Genomic DNA, 18,945 nt, shown 5'->3' with positions numbered 1-18,945 from the left:
AGCAATAGCTTTGATACTGTAGGAATAAAGTGGACCTAAACACAAAACTTAATCAAATTTTCAATTTTCTAAGTATAAAAAGGGCACATAATTCTGTCAAAATGCCAGTCAGAGTTACATTACTTTGCCCGCACAGTCCCCTTATGAAAGTTAGTAAGTGTTGCAAGTATGAAAGCAATAGCTTTGATGCTTAAGGAATAAAATGGACCTAAACACAAAACTTAACCAAAATTTTCAATTTTCTAAGTATAAAAAGGGCACATAATTCTGTCAAAATGCATGCCAGAGTTATCTAACTTTGCCTGCCCAGTCCCCTCATGATAGTAAGTAAGTGTAACAAGTTTGAATGCAATAGCATTGATACTCACTGAGAAAAGTGGACCTAAACGCAAAACTTAACCAAAATTTTCAATTTTCTAAGTATAAAAAGGGCACATAATTCTGTCAAAATGCACGCCAGAGTTATCTAACTTTGCCTGCCCAGTCCCCTCATGATAGTAAGTAAGTGTACCAAGTTTGAATGCAATAGCATTGATACTTTCTGAGAAAAGTGGACCTAAACGCAAAACTTAACCGGATGCCAACGCCAACGCCGACGACGACAAGGTGATGACAATAGCTCATAATTTTTTTTCAAAAAATAGATGAGCTAATAATACAAAAAATATTTGTGTTTTTTTAAACATGTTTAAAAAAATATATTTATTTAATTTTTTTTTTTGGGGGGGGGGTATAGTGTTAGGGTGTGGTGGTAATTATTAGATGATCTTTAAGAGAAAAAAAATGGGGGGGATTCGGGGTGGGGGGGCTTGGAGGATGGTTTGGGTGGAGTCTATTGTGGTATGTCAGGTAAGAGTTGTTTTGTCAAAGTATCAATCAAATATAATCATTAATAAAGAATTTATGGCAATTTTAGCAAAATTTAATAATTTGACCTTAAGAGTCAAGGTCATTCAAAGGTCAAGGTAAAATTAAACTTGCCAGGTACAGTACCCTCATGATAGCATGAAAGTATTAGAAGTTTGAAAGCAATAGCCTTGATACTTTAGAAGTAAAGTGGATCTAAACACAAAATTTAACCATATATTCAAAGTTACTAAGTCAAAAAAAGGCCATAATTCCGTCAAAATGACAACCAGAGTTATGCAACTTGTCCTTTACTGTCCCCTTATGATAGTTTGCGAGTGTTCCAAGTATGAAAGCATTATCTATGATACTTTAGGGGTAAAGTGGACCAAACACAAAACTTAACCAAATTTTCAATTTTCTAAGTATAAAGGGCCCATAATTCCGTCAAAATGCCAGTCAGAGTTACATAACTTTGCCTGCACAGTCCCCTTATGATAGTTAGTAAGTGTTGCAAGTATGAAAGCAATAGCTTTGATACTTTAGGAATAAAGTGGACCTAAACACAAAACTTAACCAAATTTTCAATTTTCTAAGTATAACAAGAGATGTGTTCGTCAGAAATAAAATGCCCCCTATTGCGCCGCTTTGAAATTATTATTATTTTGACCTTTGACCTTGAAGGATGACCTTGACCTTGAACTTCCACCACTCAAAATGTGCAGCTTCATGAGAACGCCGCTTTGAAATTATTATTTTTTTACCTTTGACCTTGAAGGATGACCTTGACCTTGAAGGATGACCTTAACCTTGAACTTCCACCACTCAAAATGTGCAGCTTCATGATAAAGCCGCTTTGAATTATTTTTTTGACCTTTGACCTTGAAGGATGACCTTGACCTTGAAGGATGACTTTGACCTTGAACTTCCACCACTTAAAATGTGCAGCTTCATGATAACGCCGCTTTGAATTATTTTTTAGACCTTTGACCTTCAAGGATGACCTTGACCTTCAAGGATGACCTTGACCTTGAACTTCCACCACTCAAAATGTGCAGCTTTATGATTACGCCACTTTGATTTTTTTTTACCTTTGACCTTGAAGGATGACCTTGACCTTGAACTTCCACCACTCAAAATGTGCAGCTTCATGAGAACGCCGCTTTGAAATTAAAAAAAAAAAATTTTACCTTTGACCTTGAAGGATGACCTTGACCTTGAAGGATACCCATGACATTGAACTTCCACCACTCAAAATGTGCAGCTTCATGAGAACGCCGCTTTGAATTTTTTTATCTATTTTTTTTTTACCTTTGACCTTGAAGGATGACCTTGACCTTAAACTTCCAACACTCAAAATGTGCAGCTTCATGAGATACACATGCATGCCAAATATCAAGTTGCTATTTTCAATATTGAAAAAGTTATGGCCAATTTTTAAGTTTTTGGACGGACAGATGCCATATATTTGACATTTGACCTTGAAGGATCACCTTGACCTTCACCTTTCACCACTCAAAATGTTCAGCTCCATGAGATACATGTGCATGCCAAATATCAAGTTGCTATCTTCAATAGGGAAAAAGTTATGGCCAATGTTAAAGTTTTTTTCGGACGGACGGACAGACTGACATACACACATACTGACATACTGACACACTGACATACTGACTGACGGACAGTTAAACTGCTATATGCCACCCTACCGGGGGCATAAAAAGGGCACATAATTCTGTCAAAATGCCAGTCAGAATTACATAACTTTGCCTGCACAGTCCCCATATGATAGTAAGTGTTGCAAGTATGAAAGCAATAGCTTTGATACTTAAGGAATGAAATGGACCTAAACACAAAACTTAACCAAAATTTTCAATTTTCTAAGTATAAAAAGGGCACATAATTCTGTCAAAATGCCAGTCAGAGTTACATAACTTTGCCTGCAAAGTCCCCTTATGATAGTTAGTAAGTGTTGCAAGTATGAAAGCAATAGCTTTGATACTTAAGTAATAAAATGGACCTAAACACAAAACTTAACCAAAATTTTCAATTTTCTAAGTATAAAAAGGGCACATAATTCTGTCAAAATGCCAGTCAGAGTTACATAACTTTGCCTGCAAAGTCCCCTTATGATAGTTAGTAAGTGTTGCAAGTATGAAAGCAATAGCTTTGATACTTAAGGAATAAAATGGACCTAAACACAAAACTTAACCAAAATTTTCAATTTTCAAAGTATAAAAAGGGCACATAATTCTGTCAAAATGCACGCCAGAGTTATCTAACTTTGCCTGCCCAGTCCGCTCATGATAGAAAGTAAGTGTACCAAGTTTGAATGCAATAGCATTAATACTTTATGAGAAAAGTGGACCTAAAAGCAAAACTTAACTGGACGCCGACGCCAAGGTGATGACAATAGCTCTTTTTTTTTTTCAAAAAATAGATGAGCTAAAAAAAACACCTCACACTACATAATTATATAGGTCATGAAGGTAGGCTCACATACATGTACCAAAACAAGAGATGTGTTTGTCAGAAACACAATGCCCCCTATTGTGCCGCTTTGAAGCCATAAATTTGACCTTGAAGGATGACCTTGACCTTTCACCACTCAAAATGTGCAGCTCCATGAGATACACATGCGTGTCAAATATAAAGTTGCTATCTTCAATATTGCAAAAGATATGACCAAGGTTAAAGTTTTGACGCCGCTTTGAAGCAATATATTTGACATTTGACCTTGAAGAATGACCTTGACCTTCACCACTTAAAATGTGCAGCTCCATGAGATACACATGCATGCCAAATATCAAGTTGCTATCTTCAATATTGCAAAAGTTATCAAACTTTAACCAAGGTTAAAGTTTTGGGACACACACAATGAATGAATGACAGACAGACAGGCCAAAAACAATATACCCCCGATCTTTCGATCCGGGGGCATAAACAAGCTCAATATCTGAAACAGTTGTGTTACAAACCTTTAAAAAACGGAATGCCGAACAGGCAAACGGACAGAGAGTCTGACTGCTATATGCCACCTTACCAGGGGCATAAAAAATATTTGTTGCTGAGCGTTTAAAGTAAATTCAATTAAGAATTCAATCAGAAACCAAAATAAACAAGGCTATTGTCAAGCAATATGGTCCCATACCGGCTCCACCATTGTCAGAAATTCCACCATTTTCAGAATTATTTTTTGGTTACCATAGCAACCGCAATTTTTGACGTAGGAACAAAATGAAATGACATGCATAATGTCCATATTGCCATCTATCAATGTTGCAAGTTTCATGAAAAAATATTAAGAACTTTTAAAGTTATCACAGGATCCAGAAAAGTGTGACAGACAGACTCAGAGACAGACAGACACACAGACACACAGAGCGCAAACCATAAGTCCCCTCCGGTGAAACCGGTAGGGGACAACAACCAAAATAAAATGATGTACTTACAGCTGGACGGAGTTCTTCCCCTTCTTTACTTGGCTCATATTTAATAAGATTATATTTCAAATAAGTTTTTTTTCTGGCAATTTTCTCATCAGTTGAAGTCCGTTTCATTTCAGGTGAGACTCTATCGCTTGTCGTGCTGTCTTGCAGCTGAGCAGATGTGTGTAAATAGCTCTTACTTAGGCAACTCCATGTCACATTTGGAAACCTGAATTTATATATTCACAAGGTGTGGTAGCAGTAGAAACTAGAAGTTTATTGGTGCTGGCTCGAAGGATAATTCCTGTTTATGTTGCGCATCATCATAATACATGTATATAGATATTGAGTGACATTTTAAGAAATGGAGGCTAGAACTAAGGATGTGGTAAACAAGACCCTGTGAACGTATTAATTGGCTTAAATTCAAACTATTTGTCAGTTTGTCACTTTGTCAGATCTTGTTTTCATTTGAGCTTTTATTTAAAGAATCTTTTCATGTTTTAGTAAAAAAAAATTGTTTCAGATTCGCACATTTTCGGTGTAGTAAGGATATTTATGAGGAAACAGTAATACCATTTACCATGCTATAAAATATCCATAATAGGCATCTTTTGACGATTTAAAAACCTGCAAATTATAAAGCGTTGCAACAAGAAACGATTGAATAATTTGGAGAGTTCTGTTGTTGTGTTATATTTTGTGACAGTACGAGGATTGCTTATATATATAAGGTATAAAATACACCACTCATTGTATGAGCACGGATGGACGAGTGGTCTAAGCGCTAGACTTTTACTCCAGGGTTAGTGATTCGAGCCCAGTTGAGGGTTACATTTTTTCTTTCTTTACTTTTATTTTTTTCTAGAGCTTTTTAGATCCAATGTTTACATTTATTAATATAAAGCATTTAATTGACAAGCTTCATTACATGCTTAAATCTGTGAATCAAAGTACTGAAAGTACTGGTGTGACGATGCTTTTGAAGAGGATGGATATATAGAGCATATTTGTTGGATTCTGTGGAATATCGATTTTCTCAGAAAATCAGGGAAAAAATCGATATTTTCACTGTTATTTTCCACTGTTTAAAACAGTGAAATACCAGTTTATTTCACTGATTCTGTATAAATCACCGGAAAGCATTAAATAAATAAGCATCCATTTAAGTTAATCTACATCACCGCAATTGTGTAATTTTTATTGCTTGTCATTTATCCGCAGGTCAATTATTAATGGTTGTGATGCAATAGTTTTCGTTCTTGGACACTGCACTCCCATTCAATGAGATTTATTTACCTAAAAGTCTCATATTTGAACTTACAATTCTATTGGAGTAATGGTCCAGACAACCAATGGATAAAACAGCAATAATATGCTTACCCATAATTTTTCGAAGAACATAATTGAGAATTCCTGTGCTATAGCCCCCAATCACAGTATGTTTGGGTATAATGATAGTCAAATTTTGTTTTTCTTCTCAAAAGATTGTCGAAGATTATAAGTTTAGGAATATATCATCCATGACTACAACTTTTAGAAAGCCATTTTTTTCATTTATTTTTATTGGTAAACAAGGTCTTGTAACAATCTATACTATTCATAGATAGCTTTAACAGCACAATGTGGCTCACATGAAACTGATTGTTAGTGATGTTAACTTTTTTTCATGAAGATCAAGAAAAAAATATGGCATTGTGAGTATGAACAAACTATTTGCGTCTATCCGATCTAGTTGAGCCTTGTTACCGAGTTCCTACTTTTATTTATTTGAACATTCTGATCAACTGCCATGAAGATCAGGTAAAAAATGTAAGTGTTAACATAGATTTTAATGATTTTAGTTATTGATCAAATGCTTTGAAGCACATGACCCACTTTGGAAAGTGACCTGTTAATCACTGGGACTAGACCTTGTGACCTAAATTTTCAATATGCTTCTTTCAAGCTTGACTTTGAAATCATTTAAAATAATGTTCTAACCAATTTACAAGTGGATCAGAGAGAGAATGTGACCACTAAAGTATTAACAGACCTTTTCTTATATTTGACCTAGTGCCCTAATTTTTGACAGAATATGAAACCCAAAATGACATAGAGGTGACTACGTTTCATAAGAATCTGGCAAAGAGGTGACACCCAAATTTAAACATTGTAAAATGATATCTTATGAGTTCACAATAAACTTTGGATAAAAAAAAACATACAAAGAGTAATAACAAAAGCTCACCTTGTCACATCATAACAAGTGAGCAAAATAACCAAAACTAGGACATCATATAATTGCTCAGTAACTTCCAATAACAATAAAATGTTAATTTTGAAACAAATACAATACCTTTCCTTTCTTACTACAGGCTGTTCTAAAACAAGATGGCCCTGTGTCACTCACCCCAAACTCCTTCTATAATGTCCAAAACTTGTGTATGATTTGACTAAGTTGTAACCTAGCTTTAGCCTTCACATGACCAACTTGCAAATTCAGCTTTTGATTTGATTACCATGGACATTGTAAGCAATTTCATGAAAATCAGGAAGATAATGTGACCTGTTGAAAGGTAAAGGAAGTTTTCTATAATTTGACCTAATGACCTAGTTTTTTACAAACTACCAACTTTCAAACTGAAACTTTATTACATCAAGATAACATTCTGTCCAATTTTCATGAAGATCTGGAAGAAAATGTGACCTCTGGAGTGTTCTATAACCTTTTCTGTGATTTGGTTTGTTGACCTCGTTTGGACCACAAATGACCTACTTTCAAAGTTAACCTAGAATTTGCCGGGATGAACATTTACCAACATAAGACAAACAAGGGCTGTTTGTAAAACATGCATGCCCCCCATATGGGCTGTAAGTTGTAGTGGTAGCTGTTGTGTGAATACATTTTGCGTCACTGTGACCTTGACCTTTGACCTAGTGACCTGAAAATCAATAGGGATCATCTGCCAGTCATGATCAATTTACCTATGAAGTTTCATGATCCTAGGCCTAACTATTTGTGAGTTATCATCAAGAAACCTTTTTACTGTTACGAGTCACTGTGACCTTGACCTTTGACCAAGTGACTTGAAAATCAATAAGGGTTATATACCAGTCATGATCAATGTACCTATGAAGTTGCATGATCCTAGGCGTAAGCATTTTTTAGTTATCATCCGGATACCATTTTACTGTTTTGAGTCACTTTGACCTTGACCTTTAACCTAGTGACCTAAAAATCAATAGGGGTAATCTGCCAGTCATGATCAATGTACCTATGAAGTTTCATGATCCTAGAAATAAGCATTCTTGAGTTATCATCCGGAAATCATTAAACTGTTTCGACTCATTGTGACCTTGACCTTTGACCTAATGACCTGAACATCAATAGGGGTCATATGCCAGTCATGATCAATGTACCTATGTAGTTTAATGATCCTAGGCCTAAGGATTCTCGTCACTGTGACCTTACCCTTTTACCTCCTTACCTGAAAATCAATAGGGTTCATCTGCCAGTCATGATCAATGTACCTATGAAGTTTCATGATCCTAGGCCTAAGTGTTCTTGAGCTGTCATCCGGAAACCATCTGGTGGACGGACCAACTGACGGACTGACCGACATGTGCTAAACAATATATCCCGAACAAGCCACATAAAAAATGCAGCATAACACATTCTAAAAGTAAAAGACATCTGTGCAATGATATCTTTTCTTCAAATGGTAAGATGAACAAACAAGAGGGCCTGAAAGGCCCAAAGTTGTTCACATAAGATAACAAGATATTATTGGGACAAATATTGTGACTAAAATTCATGAAGATCGGAAAATGAATGTGGCCTCTCGAGTGATAACATGGTTTTACTATAGCAATATAAGGAAAAATGCCCCACCCCCTGGCAGCCATGTTTTTCAACCAATTGTAACCATTTTCGAACTGATCCAAGATATCATTGAGACTTATATCCTGGCCAAATTTTATGAAGATTGGAATATAAACATGGCATCCACAGAGTTAACAAGGCAAATGTTGACGGCTCACGACGGCCATAAAGCGATCACAAAAGCTCACCATGAGCACGTTGTGCGATTACACTCAACGTGTTCAAATTTTTCTCACAGGCTTTGCCATTGACCTTTATAGTATGGATGGCTTTGTTATTATTTATTGCTATCGTGTACCTGCAATATCGTGTGTATGTTTACAATACACAAATAATATGATATAAATTGACTAATTGAGCTTATAATAATCTGATTACTATAGCCAGGTCAATTAAGGACTTTAAAAACATTTTTTTGTCCTGATTTCATGAAAACTTGAGATATTTATGCACATAGAGTTTCATGATATGGGATGATCCACAAATAAAAAGTATTTTTGATCTGTGTTGTGCAGGCTCTTTTTCCATAACTGTCAAAGTGAAATTTCCATGTGAAAATGATGTCAATTTTTTTCTGAAGTACTTCATTCAACCATTGTGAATAATGAACTGTTCTGCATATAATTTGCCATTTTGATAGGAGATGACCAGGGTGACAGAGAAAAGGGATATGCATTTGAGATCTGGTCAGGACTCCATATAAAAGTGGTTATATTTAAAAATGTTTAATTACCACATGACCACGAACTCTAGATCTCCGTGACATGACTAAGGTTCTAAATTAATCTAGTATGAACATTTGAACTATATCTTTTTAACACTTAAAAATAATATATGATGCACTAATTTAATCTACCAATTTGTACAGATGCTACTTAACATATATTTGACTGTATTGAATGTAGGAACTAGTTAAAATATCCATTAGAAAAAGAGATCAGGATATGAAATATTCATTGCCTGAATCACTGACCCTGGAGCTATGCTTATATATCTTAAAACACACTGATTAAAGAAGTAAAACAATACATTGATACAACAGAGGGAAAATCATCCCCTCTTAACAATATGATACATAATTATGTATAATATTTTTTCATCTGGATTTGGATAGGTACACAGCAGGATGTTTAGGTGTGTGCGCTGCGGGAGAGATACAGTACAGCCAAAGCGGAACAAACGTATTTCGCGATCCGCGGCGGCAAGGCGAAACGAGTCGATGCCGCGTCAGTCGTTGAAGCCGCGTCAGTATGCGGCGGCAAGTCGCATTTCACCGCGAAACTTCGCATCTGTCCGCCGAGGCATGCCGCGGTCCGCGACATGATGCCGAGTCGATGCGATCATGAAATATTATTTTTTTTTAATTATTAGTTACATGTAGTTAACAAATTTTGAAAGAACAATAATAATAATAATTAAAATCATAATAAATTTATTGTGCGCGGATTGTACTCCGCGAAAGTACGCGTGGTTAATACAGACTCGGCGTCGTTGCGCGGATCGATGCCGAGTGCCACGGCGATACGCCGCGTGAACACACGATTCGGCCGCCGCGGACTAATAATCTGGCCGTGGCGTAGCCGCGGATTATGTTTGTGCCGCTTTGGCTGTACTGTATAGGAGTTCCTTATATTTTGGATTTAATTTAATTCTCTGAAATTCATCATTGAAGTTACAGTATGATCTCATTTGATATAGATGTACATGATTGTATCAAGCAAAATATATTAAATAATTATCAGTATTAATTCACTGTCATGATTCCAGTATCATTTAAATGATTTCAGTAAAGTCTATCATTCATATGCATCAATTTTGTAAATATCAATATAAGTATACTACATGAAAACATTTTTGAAACAAGGGCTGTTTGTAAAACATGCATGCCCCCCATATGGGCTGTCAGTTGTAGTGGCAGCCAATGTGTGAATACGTTTTTTGGCACTGTGACCTTGACCTTTGACCTAGTGACCTGAAAATCAATAGGGGTCATCTGCGAGTCATGATCAATGTACCTATGAAGTTTCATGATCCTAGGCATAAGCGGTCTTCGGTTATCATCCGGAAACCATTTTACAATTTCAGGTCACCGTAACATTGACCTTTGACATAGTGACCTGAAAATCAATAGGGGTCATCTGCGAGTCATGATCAATGTACCTATGAAGTTTCATGATCCTAGGCATAAGCGTTCTTGAGTTATCATCCGGAAACTATTTTACTATTTCGGGTCACCGTGACCTTGACCTTTGACCTAGTGACCTCAAAATCAAAAGGGGTCATCTGCGAGTCATGATCGATGTACCTATGAACTTTCATGATCCTAACCTAAGCATTCTTGGGTTATCATCTGGAAACCATCTGGTGGACAGACATACGGACCGACATGTGCAAAACAATATACCCCCTCTTCATCGAAGGGGGGCATAATAATACACTGTATTCTTGTATTATAGTTTGATATACTGTAAATAATGTAACTACACATCCAAGTAGTGAGTCCATCAAACTATTGCAACTGAAACACCTGGTGTGCCAAGGCACCAGCCGAAGTCAAATGCCTTCTGACTTAGTGCATTTTACTATTTATAACATCTACATTAGTTACAGATACATGTTTACATTTGTATGTGTTTGAAAAAAATGTATAATCTTAAATCACATCTTCTGATCATGCATGTCCTAGATTTCAAAATCCAGGCCCCGGTCTGACACATTGGTAACATTAACGTTAAACTGTTACCAGGCTTCTGAATTTAATTAGCCAGGTCACAGGAAAAGGGCAGTCTAATCAGTATCCAATTAAACTATTTGTCATTGTCAGAAAACCGTTCTTAAGCAAACAGCTTTCAAGCAACTGCAAGCTGATCTGGTCTAAACTGGCCACAATCGCTTTAATGTCTCTTTTACTGTGATACAGTTCATTTAACTTTAAATGGATCTTTTCATGTTTTGGTAAATTGACAAAATTGAAAAAAGTTGTATCGGATTCGCAAATTTTCGTTTTAGTTATGTTATTTGTGAAGAAACAGTATTACTGAACATTTACCATGGTCTAATATAGCCATTATATGCATCTTTTAACAATTTAAAAAATATAAAGCGTTGCAACGCGAAACGATTGAATAATTTGGAGCGTTCTGTTATTGTAGTTTAATTTTGTGAAACTACGAAGATTGCTTATATTAGGTATAAAATACGTCAACCATTTATACTTGGCAGAATAGTAGAGCAGGCTAATGCGTTTTTACTCCAGGACTAAGGGTGTCACAGGTTCGAGCCCTGCTGCGGGCTACTTTTTTTTTTAGAATTTTATTCTGGATTTTTAACTGGAGCTTTTAAGATCCAATGTTTACATCTATCAATATAAAGCATTAATTTTAATGACTAACTTCAAAACATGCCAAAATCTGTGAAAAGGCCACTTTAACAGGATATCTACTCCAATAAATATGAGGTCAATATACATGGACTAACGGTATATTACATCTAATTATTTGGACTATAATGATATCAACTACTTAAATAGAAAAAAGAAAGAATTCATACAAACCAGTAATTTGAGTAAAAAGTTTGTAATCAATGTTGTATTTCAGGACAGCTTGGTGATATGCAAATCCCATATGACATGTTGATATCGGGTATCATAGCCATTCAATAAGTCGCAAAATGCTCGAACAAAATTTATTAAGCAAAATGTGACTTAAATTTATAACTAAAAATACCAGTATTATCAGTATGCAAGTTTTGCCTTGTCAAGCTGTCGAGATCCAGAAAGTGCTTCATTCACATCGAATATATCCTTCGAATTCCATTTATTGTTGCATTACTAAATAGCGAAACAAGCCAATTTAAGCTGTAAGAAAGTTTTGACACGAGTGTTATCAATTCTCTCATGGGTGAAGCTATTGTTGTAGAAAGTGATTCATTCACATCGAATATATCCTTCGAATTCCATCCATTGTTGTCATTAGCGGAGATTTAGTGAATAAATAATTCATATATCATAAATGACAGCTTCTAAATAGCGAAACAAGCCAATTTATGCTGTAAAAAAGTTTTTACATGAGACTCTCATGTTTAGGGCTGTCACGATACGCCGTGAGCGTACCGCGGTATATCGTGGTACAGCAACACTGTATCGCGGTACGTACCGCGATATTTTACAGAATATGTATCTGTAAAGAAAAAAGTTTACAAACTTTATTAAACACAATAATCAGAAAACACGGGTATCATAGTATGACTAGAAACTGTAAAAGAAACTGTAATAAACTTGATAGAAGTAGTCATTGTTATTGTTATTGTTATTCGCGTCTTTTTCTAAAATGTCCGCGATGTTGTTTACAATAGCTGTGACTACGACCTGTGTAAATCGAACGCTTCAAGGGCATGTTTAAAATGCGGAGTCAGCAGGCCCAGTATTGAAAATCCGTAGCGTTCTGATTCTTCCTCGACTTATTCATAATCTTAAGATAACATGATTTGGAAGTGCCATGCTTTGAACGATCGATATTCTAAAGAAAGAAAATAAGAAATAGAGTAAACATCTTTTGGATAATTATGAACTTATTTGCAAAGGAAATCTAACCCAAATTCAAAAAAAGGTACGGACCCATACATTGCCGTATTTTAAATGTGAAAGTTAAACATCTACCAGTGGAAGCGCTTGCTTGACCTGGATATTAACGGATTATTTATTTAGCCCTTTTGAATCGCTTCTACAGTTTTCAAAACGATATCTATATCAAAATAATTATGTAATGTATTTATATATGTGCTAATATAATAATATTAAAAAAAACCGGTGAGGCAACGCCGTACCGCGGTGCGATTTTTTTCACGACATGCACCGCGATATACCGGTATACCGGTGAATCGTGACAGCCCTACTCATGTTTGTCTCATTGTTGAATGTTGAAACACGAATGACAACTCTGCTAGGAGAATGTTATCAATGAAAATCAACGAGGTCGAGGTATTTCGATTAGAAAAACCTAGTTATCTCATTCGGACTGGCTCGGTCTTTTAGATAGGTCGCCATTGTGAAGAAATTTTTGATGGTATCATACCTTAGACGATGCTGAAACAGCATCGTCAAAAAGACCCTTTAAACAAGCGCAGTGGTTTTTTTTTAGACTATTTGGAAATAGGGCCGGACCCTTTGGATTAGGAAAATGCGGTGTTTTGAATAAAATTGGGAAATAGTGTTGATGTGCTTAAAATGTTTCAAAATTGTGAAGACACGTGTTTTCAGTATTATATTCGCAAAGGTTGAACTTTTATGGAAGGGAGTTGAATAAAATATTGAGATCTAAAAAATTCTTTTCTTTTTTTTTAACTTTTCATTTGGAATTTTTAGCTCCCATTATATCTTTTCAAACTGAAAATTAATAAAAGAATTAACATGGCAGTTTCATACCAAACAATCATAATTTAACAATGGATCAATTCATGTTTTGAGAATAACCACTGTTTTAGAGAACTGCAGCTATGTTTGTTTAGAAAAAATAAGTATTTCAAACTGTCAAAAGTGTGCTTACACATGTATTTCATTTGCAAATATAAATTTGTGGTATTATTCTGCTGCGAAGTTCAGTGCTGCATTAATAATACTGTTCATGGTTTTTATGTGAGTGTTGATAACCTGTCTAATCAGCGATTTTCCTCCTTTTTTATAAAGTACCGGTAAACGGTACTTTCCCAATCAAGCAAAAATTCCCAAATTCCCAATCGGCATCTGAAAAAATCCCAATTGGCGTCCGAATTTTTTCTCAAAACGACCGTAAGTTTCTTAACAAAACCCAACTTTCGACGCGCGAACAAAGAAAATCGTAAAGTTGTGTGTAACCACGCGCTCCATTAATTTCGGGTTTTATTATTCAGCGCGTGCAATCAATAGAGTCGTTACTGTTTCCGGTTCTTTTGTCAGGCAGCCAGCGTACTGTTTTACGTCGGTTTGTAACCTTGCCTCTGTGGAAAGGGTGTTCAGTCTAATAAACAATCTTTGCACCAACAATCGGAACCGTCTATCACACGACACATTGACAGCACTAATGATGCTGTGCAGAGAGGGATGCCAGCAACTGATAGATGATCAAACATCAAAGATTGTTAAAATTTTCAAAAAAATGAAAGACAGAGACATTGCTTTACAAGAGATTAAAACAACTTGTAATTGATTTTGTGTGTTCTTTATAATATTTTGTCATTTATTTCAACTTTATTACTTAATGGTCATTAAGGCATGCCTGCAAATGATTATTTTAATGGGTATGTTCAATTAAATTTTTCCCAATTTTTAGGTTTTCACGACTCAATTTTTCCCAATTGGACCGGTACAGGTACTTTTCCCAATTGGACAAGGAAAATCCCTGCTAATGCAGATAGAAGGCTATAAGTGTTGTGCCATAACTTAACATGTATGTCACATGAAGTCAGAAATTAAATAAAAAGCCATACCGTAGGTTTCCACGTATAGTGCGCAGTGTTTTACCTCCAAAATTCAAATAAATAAGCTGGTGCGCGCTATACATTGATACAACGCTATCCTGGCTGCTAAATTGGTAAAAAATATGTTGTGTAAATGTAAATAATAAAAATGGCCGCCATGTTTTTTTCCAGAAAACTACCACCCTATAATCGTACAGACTGAGTGGCCATTGTCGAAACAACAAGAAGTCGCTACTGGTAGATATGAATGCGGAAGAAGTTTTGGTAAAAAATAAATTTGTTTGAATAAACTTGCGGACATTTCTTTGTTTGTGTTTTTACACTTCTTTATTGATGAATTCCGATGGGGATTGTTGTCGACATTCCGGAGAGCAGGCAAGGGTAGATGCGAACGAGGTCTTTTTTGCGGGTAACGGTAGGTGTGAAAGGGGGTCATTTTGCACTTCGTAATTGTCAGATGTTATTGAGTTATATGTGCCACGACTTGTTAAGACGCTTATTGACATTTGAGACACTAATTGACACTTGAGAACGTTAAGATATGCAATTGCATTTTGTGTGTATAAATATTGAACGTTCTACAGTGGTGTACCTCAACAACTGTATCCCTGTCTCCTATGCGACATTCAAATTTACCGGTAATGCCCATGCTTTCCCCGAGGAAAAATCACACGATGGACACTAATTCTTATTTTCTCACGTTTTTCACGAAATGCACGTGGACTGTTAATCTTTTGCTAGAAAATTACAAAATTGTCAGAAAAGTATAGTGCTATGCAACCCATGCTCCTAATCATAATGATGCTTTCTTTTTTGAATGCTTAATTAAGCTTTCCAATGCCCCGGATTATTGGATTGTGCAATAGTAAAATGGCGGCCATTTTCGGTCTGATTAGGTGGTTTTATTGTCTTTAAATATTTTTTTCTCCATTTTTGCATTTAAAAAACAGCCTGCGCGCTATACACGGGAGCACTAAATCTCTAGCATATGCCAATATGCAACTTGCTCAAGAGTTCAAGACAAAAACTCAACACAACTAAAACTTGATCTCGCATTACAGCCCATATAAGAAGTACTTCACTGCAATATGATCACAAGTATCTACATAAAATGGATTAAATTGATGTACATTTAACACTTTTAACATGTTTAACATAAAATGAAATTTACATGAACTTGGAGGCAAAAATAGAAAGCAAACCTCTTGGCCACTCCACTAAGCTGTTGAATAGTTCTCATGCCTGAAGTAAAAAAATACAGTAAAGGTTATAATTCAAAATGTTTAAAATTACAAAAACTGGAGAAACTACAAATGTGTCATAAACACTGATGCCTCCAAAACAGATGTTACGCGATCTTCAAATCAAATCCACAATAAATTCTTTATGCACAAAAGACAAAGGGACGAAATGCTGCAGAAATTGGTCACAGTCCAAAAAATTTTTTTTCACCCAAATACACAATGTCACAAAACTGTCAAAATTTTTAATTTACCAAGTATTGAAGTAGTCAAAGGAGAGTTTAAACAAGAGCACCGCCTTGCGGGTGCAGACCACTCATCTATTTTCTTTTTAAAGGTGAAGGGACTCTCAATTTCAATTACAAAGGAGGGAGGGGTGGAGTGCAGAGGGGTGTATAGTGTGGGGGTGTGGACATTTATTACATTATCTTCCAAAAATGCGGAAAAAAAATGCAAAACAAAAAAAAATTCGGGGTGGGGGGGGTGGGGGGGGGGAGGGGATTCTTGGGTGCGATGGTTGGACGGTATTTCAAAAATAAAATAATAAAAATAAATATTTGTGTTTTTTAACCGTTTCAAAAAAAAGAGTCTATTGTGGTATGTCAGGTAAGAGTAGTTTTGTCAAAGTATCAATCAAATCTAATCATAAATAAAAGAAGTTATGGCAATTTTAGCAAAACTTAATAATTTGACCTTGAGAGTCAAGGTCATTCAAAGGTCAAGGTAAAATTCAACTTGCAAGGTACAGTAACCTCATGATAGCATGAAAGTATTTGAAGTTTGAAAGCAATAGCCTTGATACTTTAGAAGTAAAGTGGATCGAAACACAAAATTTAACCATATATTCAAAGTTACAAAGTCAAAAAAGGGCCATAATTCCGTAAAAATGACAACCAGAGTTATGCAACTTGTCCTTTTATTGTACCCTTATGATAGTTTGCGAGTGTTCCAAGTATGAAAGCAATATCTATGATACTTTAGGGGTAAAGTTGACCAAAACACAAAACTTACCCAAATTTTCAATTTTCTAAGTATAAAAAGGGCACATAATTCTGTCAAAATGCCAGTCAGAGTTACATAACTTTGCTTGAACAGTCCCCTTATGATAGTTAGTAAGTGTTGCAAGTATGAAAGCAATAGCTTTGATACTTAAGGAATCAAATGGACCTAAACACAAAACTTAACCAAAATTTTCAATTTTCTAAGTATAACAAGGGACAAAATTGTCACAAAACCAGGTTTTCATTGTGAAAAAAAAAATCTGATAAAGGGAGAAAACTCAAACTGAACTTTTGAAATGAACAAACAAAATTAACCCCCTTTGTAAGTTTTTTTTTTTTTAAATCTATTTTTAGTCGTGGCGACCTTGACATTGGAGATATTGACGTGATTCTTTCGTGCGACACACCGTCCCATGATGGTGAACAAATGTGCCAAATGATTTTAAAATCTCACAATGAATGACATAGTTATGACCAGGACAAGCTCATTTATGGCCATTTTTGACCTTTGAACTCAAAGTGTGACCTTGACCTTGGAGATATCGACGTAATTATTTCGCGCGACACACCGTCCAATGATGGTGAACAAATGTGCCAAATGATTTTAAAATCTGACAATGAACGACATAGTTATGGCCCAGACAAGCTTGTTCCGCCCGCCCGCCAGCCAGCCCGCCAGCCAGCCAGCCCGCATTCGCCAATCTAATAACCAGTTTTTTCCTTCGGAAAACCTGGTTAAAAAGGGCACATAATTCTGTCAAAATGCACGCCAGAGTTATCTAACTTTGCCTGCCCAGTCCCCACATGATAGTAAGTAAGTGTACCAAGTTTGAATGCAATAGCATTGACACTTCCTGAGAAAAGTGGACCTAAACGCAAAACTTAACCGGACGCCGACGCCAACGCCGACACCAAGGTGATGACAATAGCTCATAATTTTTTTTCAAAAAATAGATGAGCTAAAAACTAACTTTTGGGACTAAAATATTCTATAGTGATAGTGAAAAACATACAAAGGGACATAATACTAAAAAACTTGTTGAAGCCAAATTCCTTTCATTACGATCATCTGCACATTAAGATTCTTTTACTCTTTAAGTTGGAGCAAAATCCAGCAAAATTTTCAAGAGGAAATCTAGCTTCAGAATGTGCATACATACTTATTTATATTGACTACAATCCTTTATGGTTTGCTCCTTAAAGATGTGTGCAATGCTATATCCTCTACATGACATATCCTCTAAAATCATGACTAGAAATTCACTCTTTTGCTGGAAGGTTGGAGACTACATGAGACTTAACAGATGGCAAGGAACCAACATCAACCAGAGAGAAGCCGGTAAATACATGGCTGTAAAACAGTGACCATTGATTCTGGTAGTGTTCTTTCTTACATAACACATGACCTATCTTTTGTATTGTTTAAATCAATTCGGCTTTGAATGCAGTTTGAGAAAACATATTGTTATGAGGGTCTCAATGCCCAAAGCTTGGCTTTGTTAAAGTTATTGCTTTAAGAGCGGGGGCATCTAATGCCGAACGTATTTCTAATACCGAACAAAAAATAAACCGCGCTATGTTGACGCATTGCTAGTTTTCTTCACAGAATTCATACCATACTGATGACGACATATCCTTTCCCTCGTCAACAAAACACCAGGTTCTATTTGAGATTTATACTAACTTTATGTTACGCATCTTTTTTCGAGGCGTGCCTTGTCGAAACAGTAACTCTGAAGAACTGAGTTCATAAGCATATGCGGACATTGCATTTGTGTATTTATACGAAAACCAGTCATTTTTCACATGTAAACAGGCGTGAAAATAAGGGACATCACTACATATTAACGAAGATTCATGCATTACAAAGTTATTGAGGGGTTCGGTAATATGTTCACATGGATCGGTCGGGAACTCTATTTCCGAACAATTTGGTTCTTAATTTCAAAAACTAGGCGTAGATGTACATTGTATATAGAATCTTTGACTTTATACACATAGATAGAAAATATAGATCTAGATAAATAAATAATATTATAAATATACCGGTACTATAAATGTTCCGTTAAATTCCCAAATGAGAATAATAATTTGTAATCTGAACACACACTTTT

The 18,945-nt window shown here is 35.7% G+C and overlaps 1 protein-coding gene across 1 annotated transcript in view; it reads right to left on the bottom strand.

Moving 5' to 3' along the window:
• Positions 1-18,945, bottom strand: part of LOC127880031 (39S ribosomal protein L22, mitochondrial-like) — a 28,601-nt gene that overhangs the window by 7,003 nt on the left and 2,653 nt on the right. The window contains exons 2-3 of the mRNA XM_052427244.1: positions 15,792-15,831; positions 4,296-4,500 (exon numbers count right to left, since the gene is read on the bottom strand). Coding sequence (XP_052283204.1) covers positions 4,296-4,500; positions 15,792-15,831 — 245 coding nt within the window. The remainder of the gene's footprint in view (positions 1-4,295; positions 4,501-15,791; positions 15,832-18,945) is intronic.

Source organism: Dreissena polymorpha, chromosome 4 (genome assembly GCF_020536995.1).
Source record: "Dreissena polymorpha isolate Duluth1 chromosome 4, UMN_Dpol_1.0, whole genome shotgun sequence".
Lineage (NCBI taxonomy): Eukaryota > Metazoa > Mollusca > Bivalvia > Myida > Dreissenidae > Dreissena > Dreissena polymorpha.
This window is presented reverse-complemented; position numbering and strand designations above follow the sequence as displayed.